The 19330-nt window shown below is 36.9% G+C and overlaps 1 protein-coding gene across 1 annotated transcript; it reads left to right on the plus strand.

Moving 5' to 3' along the window:
* The first annotated feature begins 537 nt into the window (after window positions 1-537).
* On the plus strand, window positions 538-18632 carry zranb2.S (zinc finger RANBP2-type containing 2 S homeolog). The gene is given in 10 exon segments (NM_001090673.1): window positions 538-711; window positions 2546-2598; window positions 2678-2786; window positions 3260-3342; window positions 5078-5154; window positions 7185-7319; window positions 8793-8983; window positions 14599-14673; window positions 17518-17679; window positions 18499-18632. Coding segments are annotated over 10 exon segments (1014 nt in total). The 5' UTR covers window positions 538-655; the 3' UTR covers window positions 18572-18632.
* The last annotated feature ends 698 nt before the right edge of the window (window positions 18633-19330 follow it).

The following is a 19330-nucleotide window of genomic DNA, read 5'->3' on the forward strand; positions in this document are numbered from 1 at the left end:
GGAAAAGTTAAGACTTGCAGCTTAAAGGGCAATTCACCTTCATTAGCACAACTATGGGGGGAAAAACACATAAGTTCAAACTTTAATAACCTGCCAAATTCTGTAAAATAAACATGGTAATTAGGGAGTGTGGCTACAAAAATGGCCGTGGTCCAAAAGATTTCACAGCGCTACGCGAAACAACTTTTTTGTCCCTCTTTTTATTTCCAAAATGCTGGGAGGTAAGACATTTATCAACGTCAGAATTTCAAATTCTAACAAATGCAAATTCTAATGCAAGTTATTTCACACTGTCAGTCAGAAATACATCAGACGCCACATTGAACAAGCCGGTGCCTCAGCTACACCACACCTACTTCCCGTAACGTAATATCGTAAAATGACGTAACATGCGCAGATTTCTGGCGTTCCTTCCACGCTGCACATTCAAGACGAGGCTTGGTATTTGTGAGGTGTCCAAGTGAGTGCCAGTGTCCAGTCATCTACAAATTACATCGGTATTTCTTTTCTAACACAATAAGACTGGACCTGTGTTTCACCATACGTTAAACTACATGCGCTGCGGATATCATTTTGTTGTCGTTTAAGGCACAGTTATTAAGGGCGCCTTAGCGCGGGGTCCTGCCTAAGAGAGGGTACTGTGGCGGCTGCCAAGATGTCGACGAAAAATTTTCGTGTCAGCGATGGTGACTGGATCTGTTCGGATAAAAAGTGAGTTATATGCAGGCTAGTTTTTTGAGCCCCCGCATCAGTAGTTATGCCCGTCAAGGACAGGGTCCCGTGCGTGCTGGTTATAAGTATGTGCAAGAATAGCACTTGTAAACTTATAACCTTTTAAGGCCCGAGGGGGGGGGTGGAGTGAATGTGAGTGAGTACCTCGATTTTGCTCACTTCAGAATATATATCTATCTATCATTATATATATATATATATATATATATATATATATATATATATATATATATATATATCATATCATACATGCAGAGTATTTTTCCATGTGGTTTACAAAATCCTTGTTGATTATACTGGTACAACAGAAGCAGCACTGTGTACATGGAATTATTTATAGTATTTTATTAAGAATTGTGTCTTCGATAGTAAAGGTTTATCAGTACCCAGTTTACTTCTTGTTATTCCATTGTGTCAAATGCACACTCTGTATATAAACTAGGTTTCTAAACTGATGATTTGCTGTTGAAGTTTTTAGTTCTACTTCTTCGACATTTTAAATCAAATGTCTCCAAAATTGTGTACACACTTGAACCGAAGCCAATGTAAAATGTGTAAAGTCCTGCGCGGGTCCATGTTTTGGGACCCGGACCCGCAACCTGCTACCCGACCCGCGCGTACCTTATCCGCAACCCGTGGGTACCCGACCCGCTGCAGGACTCTAGTGTAAAGCTCTCTAGTTTAGGGAACTTTAGTTATTGGAACTATTTGTCCTTGAATGGGGGAACCTATTTCCTGGTACTCTTCAAAATAATTATTTTTCCTTTCTTGCAATTAGCAGAAGCCTAATTTGTTTAAAGCGATACTGACAAGTTCCTATAAAAATCATAGAAACGTGTCAGTATCAAGTAAATGCTGCACCTGGAATAGTTCCCCGCAAAGCCAGCCCCGCGAACCTGTCTGCAGCAGACCCGCTGACACTACTGACAGATTTTCATGGTTGCTTCAGTGACGCTGGGCTGGGGGAGGAGTGATCCTTCCATAGGCTGAATTCTTGTTTTCATTCATAATCAGCCTATGGAGGGATCGCGCCACCCCCAGCTCAACGTCACTGAAACGGTTGAGAAGATTAGCAGTGTTGGAGGGTCGGGTGAATGCATGTTTGCAGGGGCTGGGGGCGGCTTTGCAGGGAACTATTCCGGATGCAGGATTTACTTGATACTGACACTCTCCTGTGATTTTTATTTATTGTCCGTATCACTTTAACTGCAGTGATATTAGATATACTCCCAGGATCCTAGTCAGCATTGTGACAAGACAAAACAGTATCAAATGCTCTTTATCTGAATGTGTCAGTGCTTGGAAGGTCCATGGCTACATAGAGCATGCACCTAAAAAATAAAAAAAATAAAAAAAGCGCGATACATAGCACTTGTATTAAAAATACATTCTACCTATTTTTCTAATTCATCAGCTTTTTTCCAGTGGCATGTGTACACCAATGGAAAAACGGACTCCTCTGCCTTTAGCATAATGAAACATTAGATTTCAGACTTTTAGACTTTGTTCCCTGAAATAGTGAATTTGATGCACAAATCAGGTGCTGTTTTTGTTATATTTCTCATAATGTTAAACTGGGCATAATTTCAGCTAGATATGATTCCTGTGCTAAATGGGTCCATAGTAAGTGCCCTGACTAGTTATAGTTTATACCAGTTTTTCAGAAATATGGGTAAAGCCGTAAACACTTTAGATTTTTCATAGAGGAAAAAACACACTAGCGTCAAGTAGAAGTATGCTAAGAACATCTGGAGTGGTTTATGATGTATTCTGTTGTCTTGATAAATTACTGTAATTTTTTTTTTTTTTTTAGGTGCGGAAATGTAAACTTTGCCAGACGAACCAGTTGCAACAGATGTGGGCGAGGTAAGTCAATTTGCTTTTGTTTCTAGATCATAAATCCTTGTATATCATATTCTAAATTTTCCTTACTTGTTTACGTTAGAAAAAACAACGGAAGCTAAAATGATGAAAGCTGGAGGAACTGAAATAGGAAAAACCTTAGCTGAGAAAAGTCGTGGATTGTTTAGTGCAAATGACTGGCAATGCAAAACGTAAGTTGGTTTATATTTTGTGTGCTGGTACTGTATCTTTTCCCTTAGGCAGGGCTTTGTGCAACTGAAAATATGCTACTCCCCCCCCCCCCACAAAAGCTCTTTCATATGAAAATTGTGTGTGTGGTGGGAGACAAGGCAACCAATATCTGCAAAAAGCCTTTGATATCAGTTTTGTCGTCGATCGGGCAGGACTGAAAATTTTTCAGATATCTCTGAAGATTCCCGAACATTGTAACGTTAATGCTGAATCATCAGATAGAGCTAAAGAATTGTTTTTTGTTTTTACCTGCATATCTGCCAAATAATCTCTTAACGTTAGCAGAATGGACAAAAGATCTTTTGTATGGCTAATGGTTGTGGGAAAGATCGTAATTGTAGCGTGTATGATCACCTTTAGCCTCTGAGTTTACACCTTTTTCAGCTTTTCTAGTAATTGAATTATACAATGTTGCCTTTCTTTGTTTTATCAGATGCGGAAATGTAAATTGGGCCAGAAGATCAGAATGTAATATGTGCAATACACCAAAGTATGCCAAACTAGAGGAGAGAACAGGTAGGATATTTGTTTGCTAACATGTTTAAACCATTTGTATACAGCACTTGAATGCTTTCGGTGGCAAGACATCAGCACAGCCATAATTATGGCACATCAAAGAAGACTTAAAAAATGTAATTAAGTACTTTCCTTGTGCAAACCTTCAGTAGATTATTAAACAACTATTGATCCACAAAATAGTCATCAAGCTGTTTATACAGTTAAATAGTTAAAAAAATCAAGTTACCGTTATGGGATCTATTATCCTATTAACCTTATAAGCCTATTTTATTTATTAGCCTAATATTATCCTATTAGTCTTTATTCATCATTTCATATACTTTACAATTTAAAAAGACAAAATTTTTTTATATTTTTAGTAACCATAAGGAAACAAACGTTTTCCATGCATTCTGAATAATAAATTCTATACCAGTACAGTCATAAGGTTATTGAAAGGTCTTTCTTCCAGAACACACTTAAACACTTAGAGGCACGTTTATCAAAGGTCGGATTTCAAATTCTTGTGAGTTTTTAAAAACTTCCCTAAATTCACAAAAATTTAAATTTCGAAATTTATTAAAAAAAATCACATTTTTTAAACTCTGATGAATGGAATCAACCTGAAGAATCGAATTTGAATTTTAAAAACTTGAGTCGGATTTTTCTCTGAAAAAAACTCGAATGTCAGGAAAGCCGCAAACAAGTCCGAATTGATCCATGGACCTCTGCCATTGACTTAAACAGCAATTCGTCAGGTTTAAGGTGACGAATACTTGAATTCGAGTATAATAGGCCAAAGTATGATAAATCTAGAAAATCAAATTTTTGATATACCGGTAACTCCGAATTTGAATAACTCCCTAGTCGAATTTCGACAGTTTTGACCATTAAAAAGAAATTTGAATTTTCAATTTGACGCTTGATAAGTATGCCCCTTAAACTAGAAGGTTCAAAATCGAATTGACTGGGCACCTTCTGACTTACCATATTCCTTTAAATTCTTTTTCCAGTTTAAAAGGAATTGAAAATCAATTTTCATATCTGTTATAGACAATGTAATGGTGCCCTTATCTATAACTTGCAATATTAATGAAACAATTGATGTCTGACGATATTATCTTTGGTGCATTTCCCCATTTTACCCTCGTTTTATCAACTGCGGTATCTTTGCAACATATAATTTCAACAAAAAAAAAAATTGCAATGTATTTTAAATATCTGCAAATTTAATAGTTTATCACTAATTACAGTATTTTTGTTTTTGACCTGCGATTCTTTTAGACAGAAGATTATTAAACTGAATTGCTTTTATATACAGGTACAACACTTAGAGAAGTGTACACAAATTGAAGATAGAATAAAGGAGATTTTTTTTTTTTTTTTTTTTCAATTGTCCCTATACCATAAGACACTAAGAAGGCGTGAAGAAGGAAGATAAAGATAAAAGAGCAAAGTATAGTTATTGCGAATAATAGGGTGGCCATGGAACATCTGTATAGATATGTGCATTATTGCCAAAAGGAAGGCATCTCTGGTGAAGCCTTTTTTATATGTGAACCAATTGTGCTTCATTGTTTGGGACCTGACCCATCCCTAGATTCCTTTGGCTACAATAAAACGCTAGATTAATACTGATCAGGTAGCCCCACTTGACTATATCCAAAAGCCTTTTTATTGCCAAGTGCAGCAATGTTACCATACAATGATTGCAATACTGGGACTCCAGACTTAACAGATGTTTATTTTACAGGTTATGGGGGAGGTTTTAATGAACGTGAAAATGTAGAATATATCGAACGCGATGAATCCGATGGGGAGTATGATGAGGTAATGCCATGTGCCCCAGATGTTTGCATTAAGTGTGTATTTAGACTTGTCTTTCTGTTTTTCTTGTACTTCTCTAAAATGCTTAGTATTGAAGGAAAGGTTGGATTTAACAACCATGTGCTTATGGACAATCCGTATCCGCAAGGAGTCATTGGAAAAGTGGCAGAAATTACATAACTAGGCTAGGTATATTGTTTTACTGAATTGCAAACCTAATGTAATCAGTCACTTAATTTAGAAAGCATACAGAATAACTGCAGTGATCAATCAGCTGACAGATTTGTCTCTTATGCAGCTATATGCTTTATACATTTAAAACCAAGTTTGGTTATTCTGGAAATTGTAGTTTAGAATCATCCAGCTAATATGTGTTTACCAGCCTTGGACTAGATACTCCTAGTCTTTATAATCAAAAAGTTTGTGCCTATAATGACATGAAACAGGAATGCTGGTAGTGCTTACAAACATATGCTATTTAAAGCAGCAAGTACGGGTTCAAAAGAGTGTAGTGATAACTGTGTAATTAAGGTGCAGAGTATCAGTACTGGTTTGGTTATTACAGTAGAAATCAACTGGGGTCCCCAAGAACTCGGCATGGTTTTACCATTGATTATGTATTCGATCATGTGAGCCTAAATGGGAAAAAAGTCCTTTCTTCAGTACATATTACTTTGAGGATTGAAATATTTAATCTCTTTAGTGCGGCTTTGAATATACAGCTATGGAACATGTTATTCACACTGCTCGGGACCTGGGGTTTTCCGGATAAAGGATCTTTCTTTAGTTTGGATCTCTATACCTAAAGTAGAAGGAAAGGTTAAAACTAAGTAAGCTTTATCAGAAAAGTCTATATAAATACACCAACAAACACCCAACGTAATGCTGCTCTAAGTCCTGTGTCAAAAGAAAACATTCCTTTCCTTCTATTATATACACATGGGCTTCTGTATTAGACTTCCATATTTCAGCTTAAACCTCCAGGGCACAGGCTTGAGCATGCTCCGTTTCCTCCTCTCCTCCCCTCCTTGTTGTCTGAGCCCAGAGCTATGAGTGAGCAGAGAGAGACTCGGGCATGAAGTTATGTCACACCAGGCAAATATAGCAGCAGCTATCCTAAACAGAGTGAGCTTCTAGAGCTGTTTACTCAGGCATGCTAAAGCTTTCCTTCTTCTTTAAAGGAGAACTAAACCCTACAAATAAATGTGGCTAAAAATGCCATATTTTATATACTGAACTTATTGCACCAGCCTAAAGTTTCAGCTTCTCTGAGACAACTTGTCACGGGGGTTCACCAACTTGGAAAGTGTCTACGACACTCACATGCTCAGTGGGCTCTGAGCAGCTGTTGGGAAGCTAAGCTTAGGAGTTGTTGCAAATTATCAGGCAGAAAATTAATTTGGCCTGTTCTTTAAATTGATGCTACAAAGATGATTACTAAATTCTGATGCTAGTTGTACTGGTTTAATACAGAAGTAATTATCTGTATTAATTACTAATCAGCCTTATACTGTGACATTTATTTTCTATGTGTACTTAGGGTTGCCATCTCTTGTGGGCGCACAACTCTGGTCAGGGGTGGGGCAGTGTACTCGATGGATGGGCCGATGATGTGCGGAGGCGGATCCGTGATGTCAGGGATGGAGTTATGATGTGGCTGGAATCTTGTCTGGTTTTTCTAATTTACAAAACCAAGCGGGCAGTTTTGACCTGTACAGCCCAGAGAATCAGCAGAAAATAATATGGGCAGCTACTGGGAGGCACAGCCGCAGATCTTCCCTGCTAGGGCTGTAGGTTGCCTTGTGCTGTGCAACATCTCTAGCCTACTTCTTTAGTTAAGCTTTAGTTCTCCTAAAAATAATTTAAATGTTAATTAAATTAATTAATTAATTAAATAGGATTGTTTTGCCTCCAATAAAGATTGTTTTATTATTACAGAGTTGTTTTTTTTTTTTTTTGTAATTGATTAAAATGGAGGCTGTGGGAGGTGGAATTCCCATCATTTCGTACTTTTTTTTTTTGTTTTTTTTAAGTTTGGCCGGAAAAAGAAAAAATACAGAGGAAAACCTGTTGCACCGAAATCAGTTTCAAAGGGTGATGAAAAAGAAGGTGAAGCAGAGGAGGAAGAAGAGGAGGATCAAGATCTTTCAAAGTATAAACTTGATGATGTAAGTTTATTATTTCAACAAAATGGTTTTTTCCCCTTTAAAACTCAGACCAAAAAAAAAAATCAGACTTTAATAAATCCCCCCCCCCCCCAAATGTAGTTTGGCCCAATGTCCCTCCTTCATGACTCTTAAAGTCATAACACTGAATACTTAGATATGGTGTATGATTCTACTTTTGGATTAAGCAAAGCCAAGTTTCACCACTTTCTGATATCTGAGAATTAATCTGTTATAATGAAAGAAAATGGTCTACAAGAATTTCCTGGAAACACACACTGGTTAATATCCCAGAATGTCTCTCACACTTATTTATTAAAAAACTCCTACCCTACATAGACCCCCTTCCTCCTACCCCCAGCCTAGCTGCTACCCTGGGCAAATGCCCCTAATTACCCCTCGGTGCAGATTCTGTCCAGCGGAGTTCACGGCAGCCATCTTCTGCCTCTTCGGAATGAGACCGGAGCTTTGGTAATTTTCATTAGTTTCGGCACATGTGCAGTTGTCACAAAACAGAAAATTGCTTCGACTGGGCATGCGCTGCTCCGCTGGTCTCATTATGAAGATTTCAGAAGAGAAGAAGATTGTGCCCATAAACTCCACTCGACAGAATCTGCACGGAGGGGTAAGCAAAGAGTTGGGGGCATTTGCCCAGGGTAGCAACTAGACAGGGGGAGGTCTATGTAGGGTAGGGTTTTTTTTTTAATATAGGTTTGTTTCTCTTTTAAGCCATTATTCTGTATATGTTGATGACCCCCATAGGAGCAGTGGGTAAAAGTTCCAAGTTCACCATTTCATAAATACGCTTCTGCTTCTAAAAATAGAAAGTTTGATTGTTTTTTGTTTTTTTTTTAAACCCTTTGCTCTGTATATTAGTTCCCCCTGCAATATCATTGATCTATTAGATAATACTGGATGTTAAATATCCAGATAAGCTTATTCAGTAGCATGGGAGAAAGAACTAAACCTGACAATTACAGACAAAAATGGGAAAATAACATTTAGGGGGCTATTTATTAATGTCAGATTTTTTTCTTTTTTTTTTCTGGTTGGACTTTTAAAGGGGAAAACCACAATTCAATTTTCGTAGAAATATAAACTAGAATTCTTCGTGATTTATTAAACTCTGATGGTGTTAAAAGTCAGAATAAAAAAGTACTCCAACTCACTTCTTTCATGTAGAAGTCAATGGCAGATGTCCCATTGACAATTTGAAAATATCATGATCTGTGATGGGTTTTGTTCAATTTTCTGAATATTATGTGGTTTTCCTGCATCAAATCTGAAAAAGTCAGTTTTCTCAGACATCCGAAGAATTTGTACGATTCAGATTTGTTCACAATTTCGTACATTTGTTTCATACTTAGGTGGGAAAAAAAATATACATAACAAATATGCTTTCATGAGTCCATCCCAACCCTTTATATTGAGATCATATTTCTTAGACCAAATTTCCTAAAATATCTTCCATTTTAGGATGAAGAGGAGGAGAAAGATGAGGAGGATGATGATGATGAGGAGGAGGAGGATGATGGTGATCTGTCAAAATATAACCTTGCGAGTGAAGATGAGGATGATAGTAAAAATAAGAAATCTACACGTAGCAGTAGATCTAAATCCCGATCTTCACACTCCTCTTCCCACACAAGCTCAAGGTCTAGGTCCAGGTAAACGGGTACAGGTCAAGGGTAAAGACAGAAAAAAATGTCAGTATCTAACTTTCTCACATATTATCTCTTAATGTTCTACATTCTTTCAGCTTTTTCCATGTTTTGTCCATTAATTTTATTTAATAATTCTGAACTCCCTGTACTTTATAAAATAATTATTTGTTTAAAGAAATATAATGGCAGGCAATGGCACTTGTGAAAAGCTTTTTTTTTCCAACTTATTTAAATGCTCATATAATGTATGCTTAAAAAAAATATATAGATATATGTATGTATGTGTATATATATATGTGTGTGTGTGTGTATATATATATATATATATATATATATATATATATATATATATATATATATATATATATATATATATATATATATATATATATATATATATATATATATATATATATATATATGTATGTATATGTATATGTAGATATATATGTAGATATATGTATATGTATATGTGTGTGTGTGTGTATATATATATATATATATATATATATATATATATATATTATTATTTACACTTTTGTGTAACTTAGAGGGTGCCACTTTGGAAGCAGCATTGTTAGTTCATGAAAAGTAGGAAAGAACACTTAGGGGCATATTTTTAAAAGGATTTCTGTAATTTATGCCAGAAAAAAAAATTCTATTTGCAAAAATGAAAGAGGATCTCAAATAATGAGGAAAAATAACATAATGAAAGAAAACCATTGCATATATTATTTTAAATGATTTTAACATTATTTGTAAATGTAATTTCTATTGAAATCATTATCTGCCTGACCCTTTCTTAAAGGGGAACTCCACACAAACATAATTTGAAATGTAAACATAATTTCGAGTAACTTTGCAATTTACGTCAATTAAAAAAATGTACAGACTTTTCATGATTTTTGGAACAGTTCCCTAAGCCTAGTCCCATGCTCTCCTGCTGATCTGTCTGACTGCTTTGCTGAGCTGGCTGACTACTGTTACGTTGTATCAACAGCCATCTGTCCTCATCCTGCATCCTCCAAACCCCACAATTCCCTGCACACATTTACGGAATGCATTTTAGGACATCCTGCAGCGAAATACATGTCCTTCATGCGATGTCCTATGCCTTCGGAATGTCGCATTGGTCGCTTTTATCGTCACTCATTGTCCAAATCTGCAATCACACCTCCGTCCTCTACCCTCCCTTCTCAGCCGTCAGTCATACGAACGCCGCCCTCAGCCTTCCATCCTCCTCCCTCAGTCATCTGCCGAAGGCATAGGACCTCACATGAAGGACAGGTATTTCGCTGCAGGATGTCCTAAAATGCGTTCCGTACACGTTACTTCAATAAGGAATGGAACATCGCAGTGCAATGCATTGTGGGTTATGTAGTTCCTGCATGCTGTCTGTAAGCTTTGGAGAAGTTGTTACAATTTATAACATCAGTGTTTTAGTCCCTCCTTCTCTGCCAGGATTTCAAATGATGAGAAGAGTAGAACTGTTTAACAGCTTGATTTCAGCATAGAAAATTGCATTTATTTATACTTTTTGAAGAAACGGGTAACTCTGATGGATATATTAGGGGTTTCTGTGTTATGTGGGCCTCTTGATCAAATTTTGGTTTGGAATCCGGAGTTCCCCTTTAACTCTGTACTGTTGACAGTTAAAAAAATATAACAGAAGCCAGCTCTCATCCAGCGGGTACTATGTTTCCATTTTGTAAATATTTTTTAAATGCTGCAGACTCTAATGCAAATGCCAGATGCCCCTTTCATTGGAATGCCGTTCACAAAGGTCCCTGTTGTGTGATAAATAAATAAAAGTGCTCAAAGCAGTATAGTTAGTAAAGTTGTATAAGATGCATTTCTTGCTCAATTTTATTAAAGGAAAACTATACCCCCCAAACAATGTAGGTCTCTATAAAAAGATATTGCATAAAACAGCTCATATGTAAAATCTTGCTTCGTGTAAATAAACCATTTTCATAATAATATACTTTTCTAGTAGTATGTGCCATTGGGTAATCATAAATAGAAAATTGCCATTTTAAAAAATAAGGGCCGCCCCCTGGGATCGTAGGATTCACTGTACTCTCAAACATACCAATAAACCATACATGTTAGGTTACATGAGCCAATTAACAGACAGAGTTGTGTCTTTTGCTTCCACACTTCTTCCTGTAACAGTTAGAGTTTAAGTATTTCTGGTCAGGTGATCTCTGAGACAGCACAGAGACCATCACGAAATGGTGGCTCAAGGCAAGAGATGTAAAAGGGCAATATTTACTTAAATATATATTCCAGTTTGGTAAGATTCTTTAATATGCCACTTAATATGATATGAACTATCTGTTGCTTAAGTGTTCATTTTGGGGGTATAGTTTTCCTTTAACTAGGCAAAATTTGTATACAAAGCTATTATTTTTTACTTGCAGCTTATTTGCTGATTTTACACTGTAATGGGCTGTGCAATCAGGATGGATTTTTTTTCCTGTGCCTGTTTTTTTTTATTTTTTTTTGTTTTGCTCTTTATCCAAATACTGTATATATAACAATGAACAGGCACTCCAGCTTCATAAATGTATTGCCAGTACTATCCGCAGACCATATTACTTGCATTTTAAAGAGATTCTGTCTCCTAAAACATTTGTTTTTCAACATCCATTAGTTCATAGTGCACTAAAATCAGTTTTTCAAAAGAGCAAACAGATTTTTTAATATTTAATTTTGAAACTTGACATGGGTATAGACATGTTGTTAATTTCTCAGGTGCTCTCAGGCATGGGACTTTTGCTCTGATAAACTTCAGTCACTGTTTACTACTGATCTGCAAGTTGGAGTGATATCATCACCCTCCCTTCCCCTCCCCCCAGCAGCCTTACAGAACAATGGGAAGGTAACCAGATAGAGCTTCCTCACACAAGCTAAAGGTGGCCATACACGGGCCGATAAAAGCTGCCGACAGACCGTGTCGGCAGCTTATTGGCCCGTGTATGGGGGCCCCCGACGGGCTTCCCCGATCGAGATCTGGCCGAAAGTCGGCCAGATCTCGATCGGATGGGTTTAAAAACCCCGTCGGATCGCGGCCGCATCTGTTAGTTGATGCGGTCCCGCGATCCGACCGTCCGTTTGTGAATGCTAGGATCCGATCGTTGGGCCCTAGGGCCCACGATCGGATCTGCCCGATATTGCCCACCTCAAGGTGGGCATATCGGAGGGAGATCCGCTCGTTTGGCGACATCGCCAAACGAGCGGATCTATCCGTGTATGGCCACCTTAACAGCTCCCTGATATATGAGAATATAGTAAAGACTTAATAATAGATAAATAATAGCTTATCTGGAAGCTTTTCCATTGTGAAGTGCTTGCTCTTTCTTAAAACACAGGATCAGGCAAAATGACCAGAGATGGCTGCCTACTACTTTTACAGATAAGTAAAGACATGCAGAGCTATTCTTAGAAGATACTTGTCACAGCTACAAAATGCCATAAAATACCCTGCCATGGACAATGCAGAGAATTGCCTCCGCTAAAACACTTGTAGAGGCAGTTTTTAGTAAATTATCAGAATGGGCTATTTTGATAAGTAGCTGCTGCTAGTAGCTTTGTGTGTCTTCCTGGTTCAAGAATTTTATACGGTAGAGTTAATTATTTGTAATGTAAACAGTGTAATTTTAAAATTAAAACAACACCATAAAAACCATGACAAAATAACACTATATACCCTGTGGGGAGATGTTTTGGTCCAAATAAACTGCGTGGAACCCTTCAATATTTAATATAATATGATTATATAAATATTGCACTGCACCAAATAGTAGGTATAGGTAACGCTAGTTGCTTCTCAGAATACACCTTCGGATTCTATTCATAACATTACCACCATACTTCACTAGATATTTCCTTTATATGTAAGTGTGCTTGTTTACTGTTGCCTTTCACCTCCCCCCCCCTCAAATGAATTTAACGTGGCCTATCTATGCATGTTGCATATATATGCATAGTCAGAAAAACTAAAAAAAAAAAAATTCTAAGCTCTTCAATCTTCCAAAAAAAAAAAATCACACAAGCCTGTCTGTTGAATAGTGATAGGAGAAACTTTTCGCTGTGAAAATAACGCCCATAGCTTTCAATGGGTGAAACGTGTTGCTCATAGACTTCAATCCTATTTGGCGAAATGGGTCAGATTCGCCCATCACTACTCTTGAATATAAGGTACTAGCAGCTGAATCTAGAAGCTTTGCTTAACCTTAATGGGTTCTTCAAGAAAGTTGTCACACATTATGCCAAGTGATATACCGTATATACTCGAGTATAAGCCGACCTGAGTATAAGCCGAGGTACCTAATTTTACCTACGAAAACTGGGAAAACTTATTGACTCTAGTATAAGCCTAGACACAACTACAGCCCTGTCTCCCAGCAGCGCACATTCTGCCAAAGCGACCCCCCCCAGCGATCAACCGGACTTCTTTGCAAAGTTGATGGTGACAGAGAATTGCCAAACGGATTACTGTGTGCATTGTCCCACTGTCCCACTACCATGTGCAGAGGGTGCTGTGTGATATTGCCATCACTGTTAATCCTTCATATAACCAACAGAGGGCGCTGTGTGATATTGCAGTCACTGTTATTCTTTATAACCAACAGATGGCGCTGTTTGATATTGAAGTCACTGTTATTCTTTCATATAACCAACAGAGGGCGCACTGTTATTCTTTCATATAACCAACAGAGGGCATTGTGGGATATTGCAGTCTCTCCCCAAGTGAACTGTTGGTATAGGAATGATTAAAAGTGACTGCAATCTCAGCTACTGCCCGCTGACCCGAGTATAAGCCGAGGTAGACTTTTTCAGCACATTTTGGATGCTGAAAAACTCGGCTTATACTCGAGTATATACGGTAAATGCTTTTAACTGGTTAGTAAAATCTAACTTTTGCAGCACTATTTGATTAGTGACTAGACCTAGTTTGCTGCACAGAAACCATGTGAGCATTTGAGAATTGTGCCAAGGTTTTCTATGTGTTTTTCCTTGTTTGACCCCCTTTATCCCCAATAGTGAATGGTGTACTACACTGAACATTTTAGTGTCCGGCTGGTTTTCATCAAGTTCCCATGTACAATAGTGTAACAGTGCAACATAGGAAATCTAGGATACGCATAGTTGTCACTGCACTAAGAAATACTGTCATCGTTTTGCAGCCAACTCAGCTTGACCTCAGTGTGGCACTGCAGCTTTATTTCTGCCTGCACAATCTTTTCAGTTATCTGTATGTAATGTATATTTTATTATTTATGCCATATTTGCCAGCAGTAAAGTAGAATTAACTTATGAGTATACTGTCTTGAATCTAATGATGTCAAAGATTGTGCAGGCAAGAACTACAAAGTCATGGTTCACTTCCTTTAAAGCTGATTGAATAATACCTAGCTTGAGGTAAATCATTTATTTGAGAAAATAATGTCGATGAAGGATACTTTAGATGCTACCAAAGCTATTTTTTATTTACTTGTTTTCGAAATATAGTATGTATTACTGCATATGCTATAACTTTCAGCTAACTGTACAGTTTGTCAGAAATATTTTTTGATCCGTAGTACTGGAAAAAATGCCCCATGTTGTTTCAGATCCCGGTCAAGAAGTTCTTCCAGTTCCAAATCAAGTTCAAGAGGCCACTCTAGATCTCCTGGGTCGAAATCAAGGTGAATAGGTGTGCCACTCTCTCTGTCGCTTCAGTAGAGATTGGTAGTGTTCCTGGATCTTACTAAACCTGAAACTTTTTATTCTTAGTAGTTTTTTGTTTAAAGGAGAAGGAAAGGTTAAAAATAAGTAAGCCTTATCAGAAAGGTCCATCTAAATATACCAGTAAACCCCCAAAGTAATGCTGCTCTGAGTCCTCTGTCAAAAGAAACACTGCATTTCTTTCCTTCTATTGTGTACACATGGGCTTCTGTATCAGACTTCCTGCCTTCATCTTAAACCTCATTGCCCTGGGCAAGAGCATGCTCAGTTTGCTCCTCTTCCCCACCCCCTCCCTTCTCTACTGTAATCTGAGCCCAGAGCAGGGAGAGACTCAGGCAGGAAGTGATGTCACACAATGTTAATACTGCAGCTCCTATCCTAAACAAACAGAGAGTTTCTAGAGCTTTTTACTCAGGTATGGTAAAACATTCGACAGAATAAATATAGTGTTCTAGCTTGCACTATTGCAGCTAATCTATTGGCAATAAAATCCTTACGTAGCTTTCCTTCTCCTTTAATACATAATTTTACATTTAGACCATGTGATGTACAAAATATTATTTTTCTTTAGTTGTTGAGATGTATATTTATCTATTTGGAAGAACATTCAAATAAATGGTCCAACAGCTTGCCTAGGAGCAGGTAAAATGTTAATGTTATAGTAGGGTAGAGTAGTGCGCTCCTCAGGATCACATGCAAAAAGATTTAATGTTTCAATCACTAATGCACTTTGGGGAAGGCTGTGCTCTCCCTAAGGACTGTAAGACAATGTAGCTGTCGGTTTTTTTATGGCTTTTTTTAAATAAATGTTTGCTCTACAGCTTCCAGGCTTTTATTTAAATTTCCAACTAGTTTCTAGGGCTAAATTACCCAAGCAATAGGCAGCAGTTTGCAAGTCATCATGGAATATTATAAGTAAAGAACCTATGTAGAAATATAAGTAATTAGAAAATGGTCTGTGGCCCTGACTTCTACGGTGTATAGTGGCTTTACTTGTAGCCTGGTAAGAGGCAGAATTTGAATGCTAATTCTTGAAAACTAGGATGCATCCAATCCACTATTTTGGGATTCAGACTAATTTAATGAAAGATTTGGCCAAATCCTAATGTGCATATGTAAAATAATATTAGGGAGGGTTCAAGAGAACCATACGCTGCATGAGTGATGTAAAGTCATTTGATTTTAAGAATTTGATTCGGCCAGGCACTTGGATTAAGCTGAAAAAGTCAGAATCCTGAACCAGATCCTGGATTAGGTGCATCCCGATTGAAAAACCATATTAAATCAAGCCCAGTTTAAAGAGTCCCATATAATAACTTTTAGTAGGTTCCTTTAAAAGCATTACATAACTGAACTTTTTAAGAATGTATGGCATCGTTAGACCTGAACTGTTGATCCCAAAGGAGCATAATGTGCATTTCTTCTTATACCAACCTCTCTTGCCACTGACAACTTAACTTGTTTTGAAAGCATAGGCACCAGTTACTTTGGCACACATTCCCTATCCTATGCTTCCCAGCTTAGAAAGCAGGTTCCTTGAGTCTCTAAACTGTTAAAATGTGATACATTTCTTTTACTCATTGAGTTGATGTTTTAATAATTTTTAGTTGACTTAAGGTATGGTGATCCAAATTATGGATTGTTGCTCTGGAAAACCCCAGGTCCAGAGCATTCTGGATAATAGGTCCCATAATTGTATTATATGCCTTCTTCCTCTAAATGAAGTGAACATTGTTTCAATTGCATTTTACCTAACAATATCATTATACCAGGCATAGAGAAAGCTACTCTGTTTTATACTCATGGTAGTTAATGGATTGTTCTTACTCACGCACTTTAAAGTTGTATAGTGTCCCCATTATCTGCTGTTCTAACTTATTCCCTGCTTTTTTATATCCACAACTTCTACTGAGTAGAACAGCCTCTGTTAATGCAGTATCTCCTACAATTATGTGACTCTCCTGCTGTCAACCATAACTGCCTGATTTCTCAAGTATTTTGAAAGAAATTGGTGCAAGTTATAAAGGAAATATCTACTGTGGTTCTTTTATCCGTTCACCATGACCCACCATGTATGCACATCATTTGGTTTCTGTTGGGTGCCTTTCATTCACAGTAGAAATGATTCAGAGGATGGCTATGAGTGGGAATAAACATTTTCTAATACAAAAAATGAAACATCATTCATAATTAGTTGGAACCACTGATTTTTATTATAGTGGAGTAATGTTGGACCATAACCAGTTTATCCCATGGTTCTTAAAGGCAAGCTATACCCCCCAAACAATGTAGGTCTCTATAAAAAGATATTGCATAAAACAGCTCATATGTAAAACCCTGCTTCATGTTCATCTGTTGCTTAAGTGTTCATTTTGTGGGTATAGTTTTACTTTAAAGTTTTGGATAACTTCAAACAATAATTATTTTCGCTGATTTCTGTATTTCGATATTAATGACTTCACACAGTTTGGCTTTTGCTAGCTATAAAAAGCCATTGTTATTTATACATTTTAATGTCCATGGCACATTGAAGCTGCATTTTTAGCAAGGAAGTCCTGCAGGCTCCAGAGATTGCCCTCCATTGAATAAATCTTCATCAGGGACAATGGAGGGTTAGTTTAGAATTTGAATCTAGTGAAAAAAAATTATGGCACGTAAAATCCCCAATACAGGTATAACCCTATGCACCATTACCTTTGTGTTTATTAATGTATTGTATTAACAAATTTTTTTGGGTAATATTTTTTTCGTATATTGATCTGATGTTTCCTACATTAAACTGTCTTCATTTTTAATCAATAAAGATCCAGCTCTAGATCACACAGGGGATCTTCATCCCCAAGAAAAAGATCTTGCGCAAGCTCTCGATCATCTTCATCTCCAGAGAGGGGCAAGAAGAGAAGTCGCTCTAGATCCTCATCCGGTGACAGGAAAAAAAAGAGATCAAGATCACGGTCAACAGAAAGGTTTGGGTTACTGTAGAATTCGAAGGGAATGTAATTGTTTAGTCATAAAAACGATGGGAAAATCCTTACCTACTTTGATTTTTTTTTTTTTTTCACACTGTAACAACAAGCTCAGACAGAAACAAATATCCTTTTTTGTCCATATAGTTTCCATATAATGAATGCTGCCTGTCCCTCTCTGTAACCAAGGCAGCAGGCAAGCACAGTTAATGGTCTCTCAGCACTGAAAGTAATCCCTTCTGGCATTTATATAATAGAGAGTGCTGGCGCAATGCAGAGATGTACAGTTCAGATGCATTTTACATTCTTTTTGGGTGGGAAAACGGGTTTGGAGGACCAGGGTCTCTATAAACGTGGGATGAATTTGGTGACTATAGAACGAAAATAAATTGAACCACAAAATTTTGTCTAGACAAATGTTTGTGTGTAGTGATTGAGTTTAATTAACATTTAGGAGTTGTAAAAATGGCAAAAAAAAAGTTTGCTTTGATTATTCCTACTTGTAATTTTTTTTTTTTTTTTACAGTTAAGTTTTATGCAACACAAGGCTGTTTCTCTACCTGCAAATAAACACAGGCGGAGAAACAGCCTGTCCACTCTCCACTTAGCGGTGTTAGTATCCTGACCGGTACAATTCCACACACTGAGCATTTTAGTGCTAAATTGCATTCTTTTGTTTCTACGCCAACATTTGCTTACTTACACCACTAAGCATATTGGCTCTTTCTAAGCACAGTTGGAGAAGCAGCCTTGTGTAACATTGGCCTTTTATTTTTATTACTTATTCAGCATATTCAAACTTCAATTTCTGTTTTACAGACGCCGCGGGTCATCATCTGGATCATCTCACTCTGGCTCCCATTCATCAAATTCCAAAAAGAAACAAAATTAGTTTTAGGAACAGTGGCTATCCTAGTGCATTGCATGAGGCAGACTTTAAAAAAAAAAAAAAATAATAATAAAGATGAGAACTATTACAGAAGATCAATACATATTAGAGATGCATGTCTTTGTGCTTCTCCAGTTACACCATTAGTAAGGTCCTAATCTAAAATTAGCATTTTAAGCCGTAAAACAAAGAAATAATGTTTGCCTTTTACGCTTCAATGAATGTGTTTTTTTTTTTTTTTTTTAATAAGTAATAACCCTCTAAGCTAGTTTCTTGAAATGTTGTCCATTTTTTAACAAATGTATACATATTTCCATTACTGCTGGGATGAAAGAAATTGTATCAGATCATCGTATCACCTCATTCCTATGGCGTAAAATTACAGTATTACAATATAAATCATATTTGTGTTAGAGAAAAATTTCTTCATTGGTATTATAAGGTAAGTATTGGGTATTGAAAGCAATTATAGCATATCTTAAATGCTGCAAGTAGGTAACTTCTTTACTGGGAATTTAACAGACCATAGCTAAATGCCATTGGAATTATTAATCACCCAAAACAATGATTTGGGATCAAATTGGCTTTGTTTTTGAGTATCTGATCATCAGGTTACTTAATGAGAAATGTCTTTAGTTCTGTACTTATTTTTTCCTGAATGTACTGTTTTTCAAACTGTAATCGTAATTGTGCCTATTGCAGTTTCAAAGCTACTATTTAAGTATGTGCTTATCTTCTCAACCAGATGTTAGAAGTTAGTCT

This window comes from Xenopus laevis, chromosome 4S, assembly GCF_017654675.1.
Source record: "Xenopus laevis strain J_2021 chromosome 4S, Xenopus_laevis_v10.1, whole genome shotgun sequence".
Lineage (NCBI taxonomy): Eukaryota > Metazoa > Chordata > Amphibia > Anura > Pipidae > Xenopus > Xenopus laevis.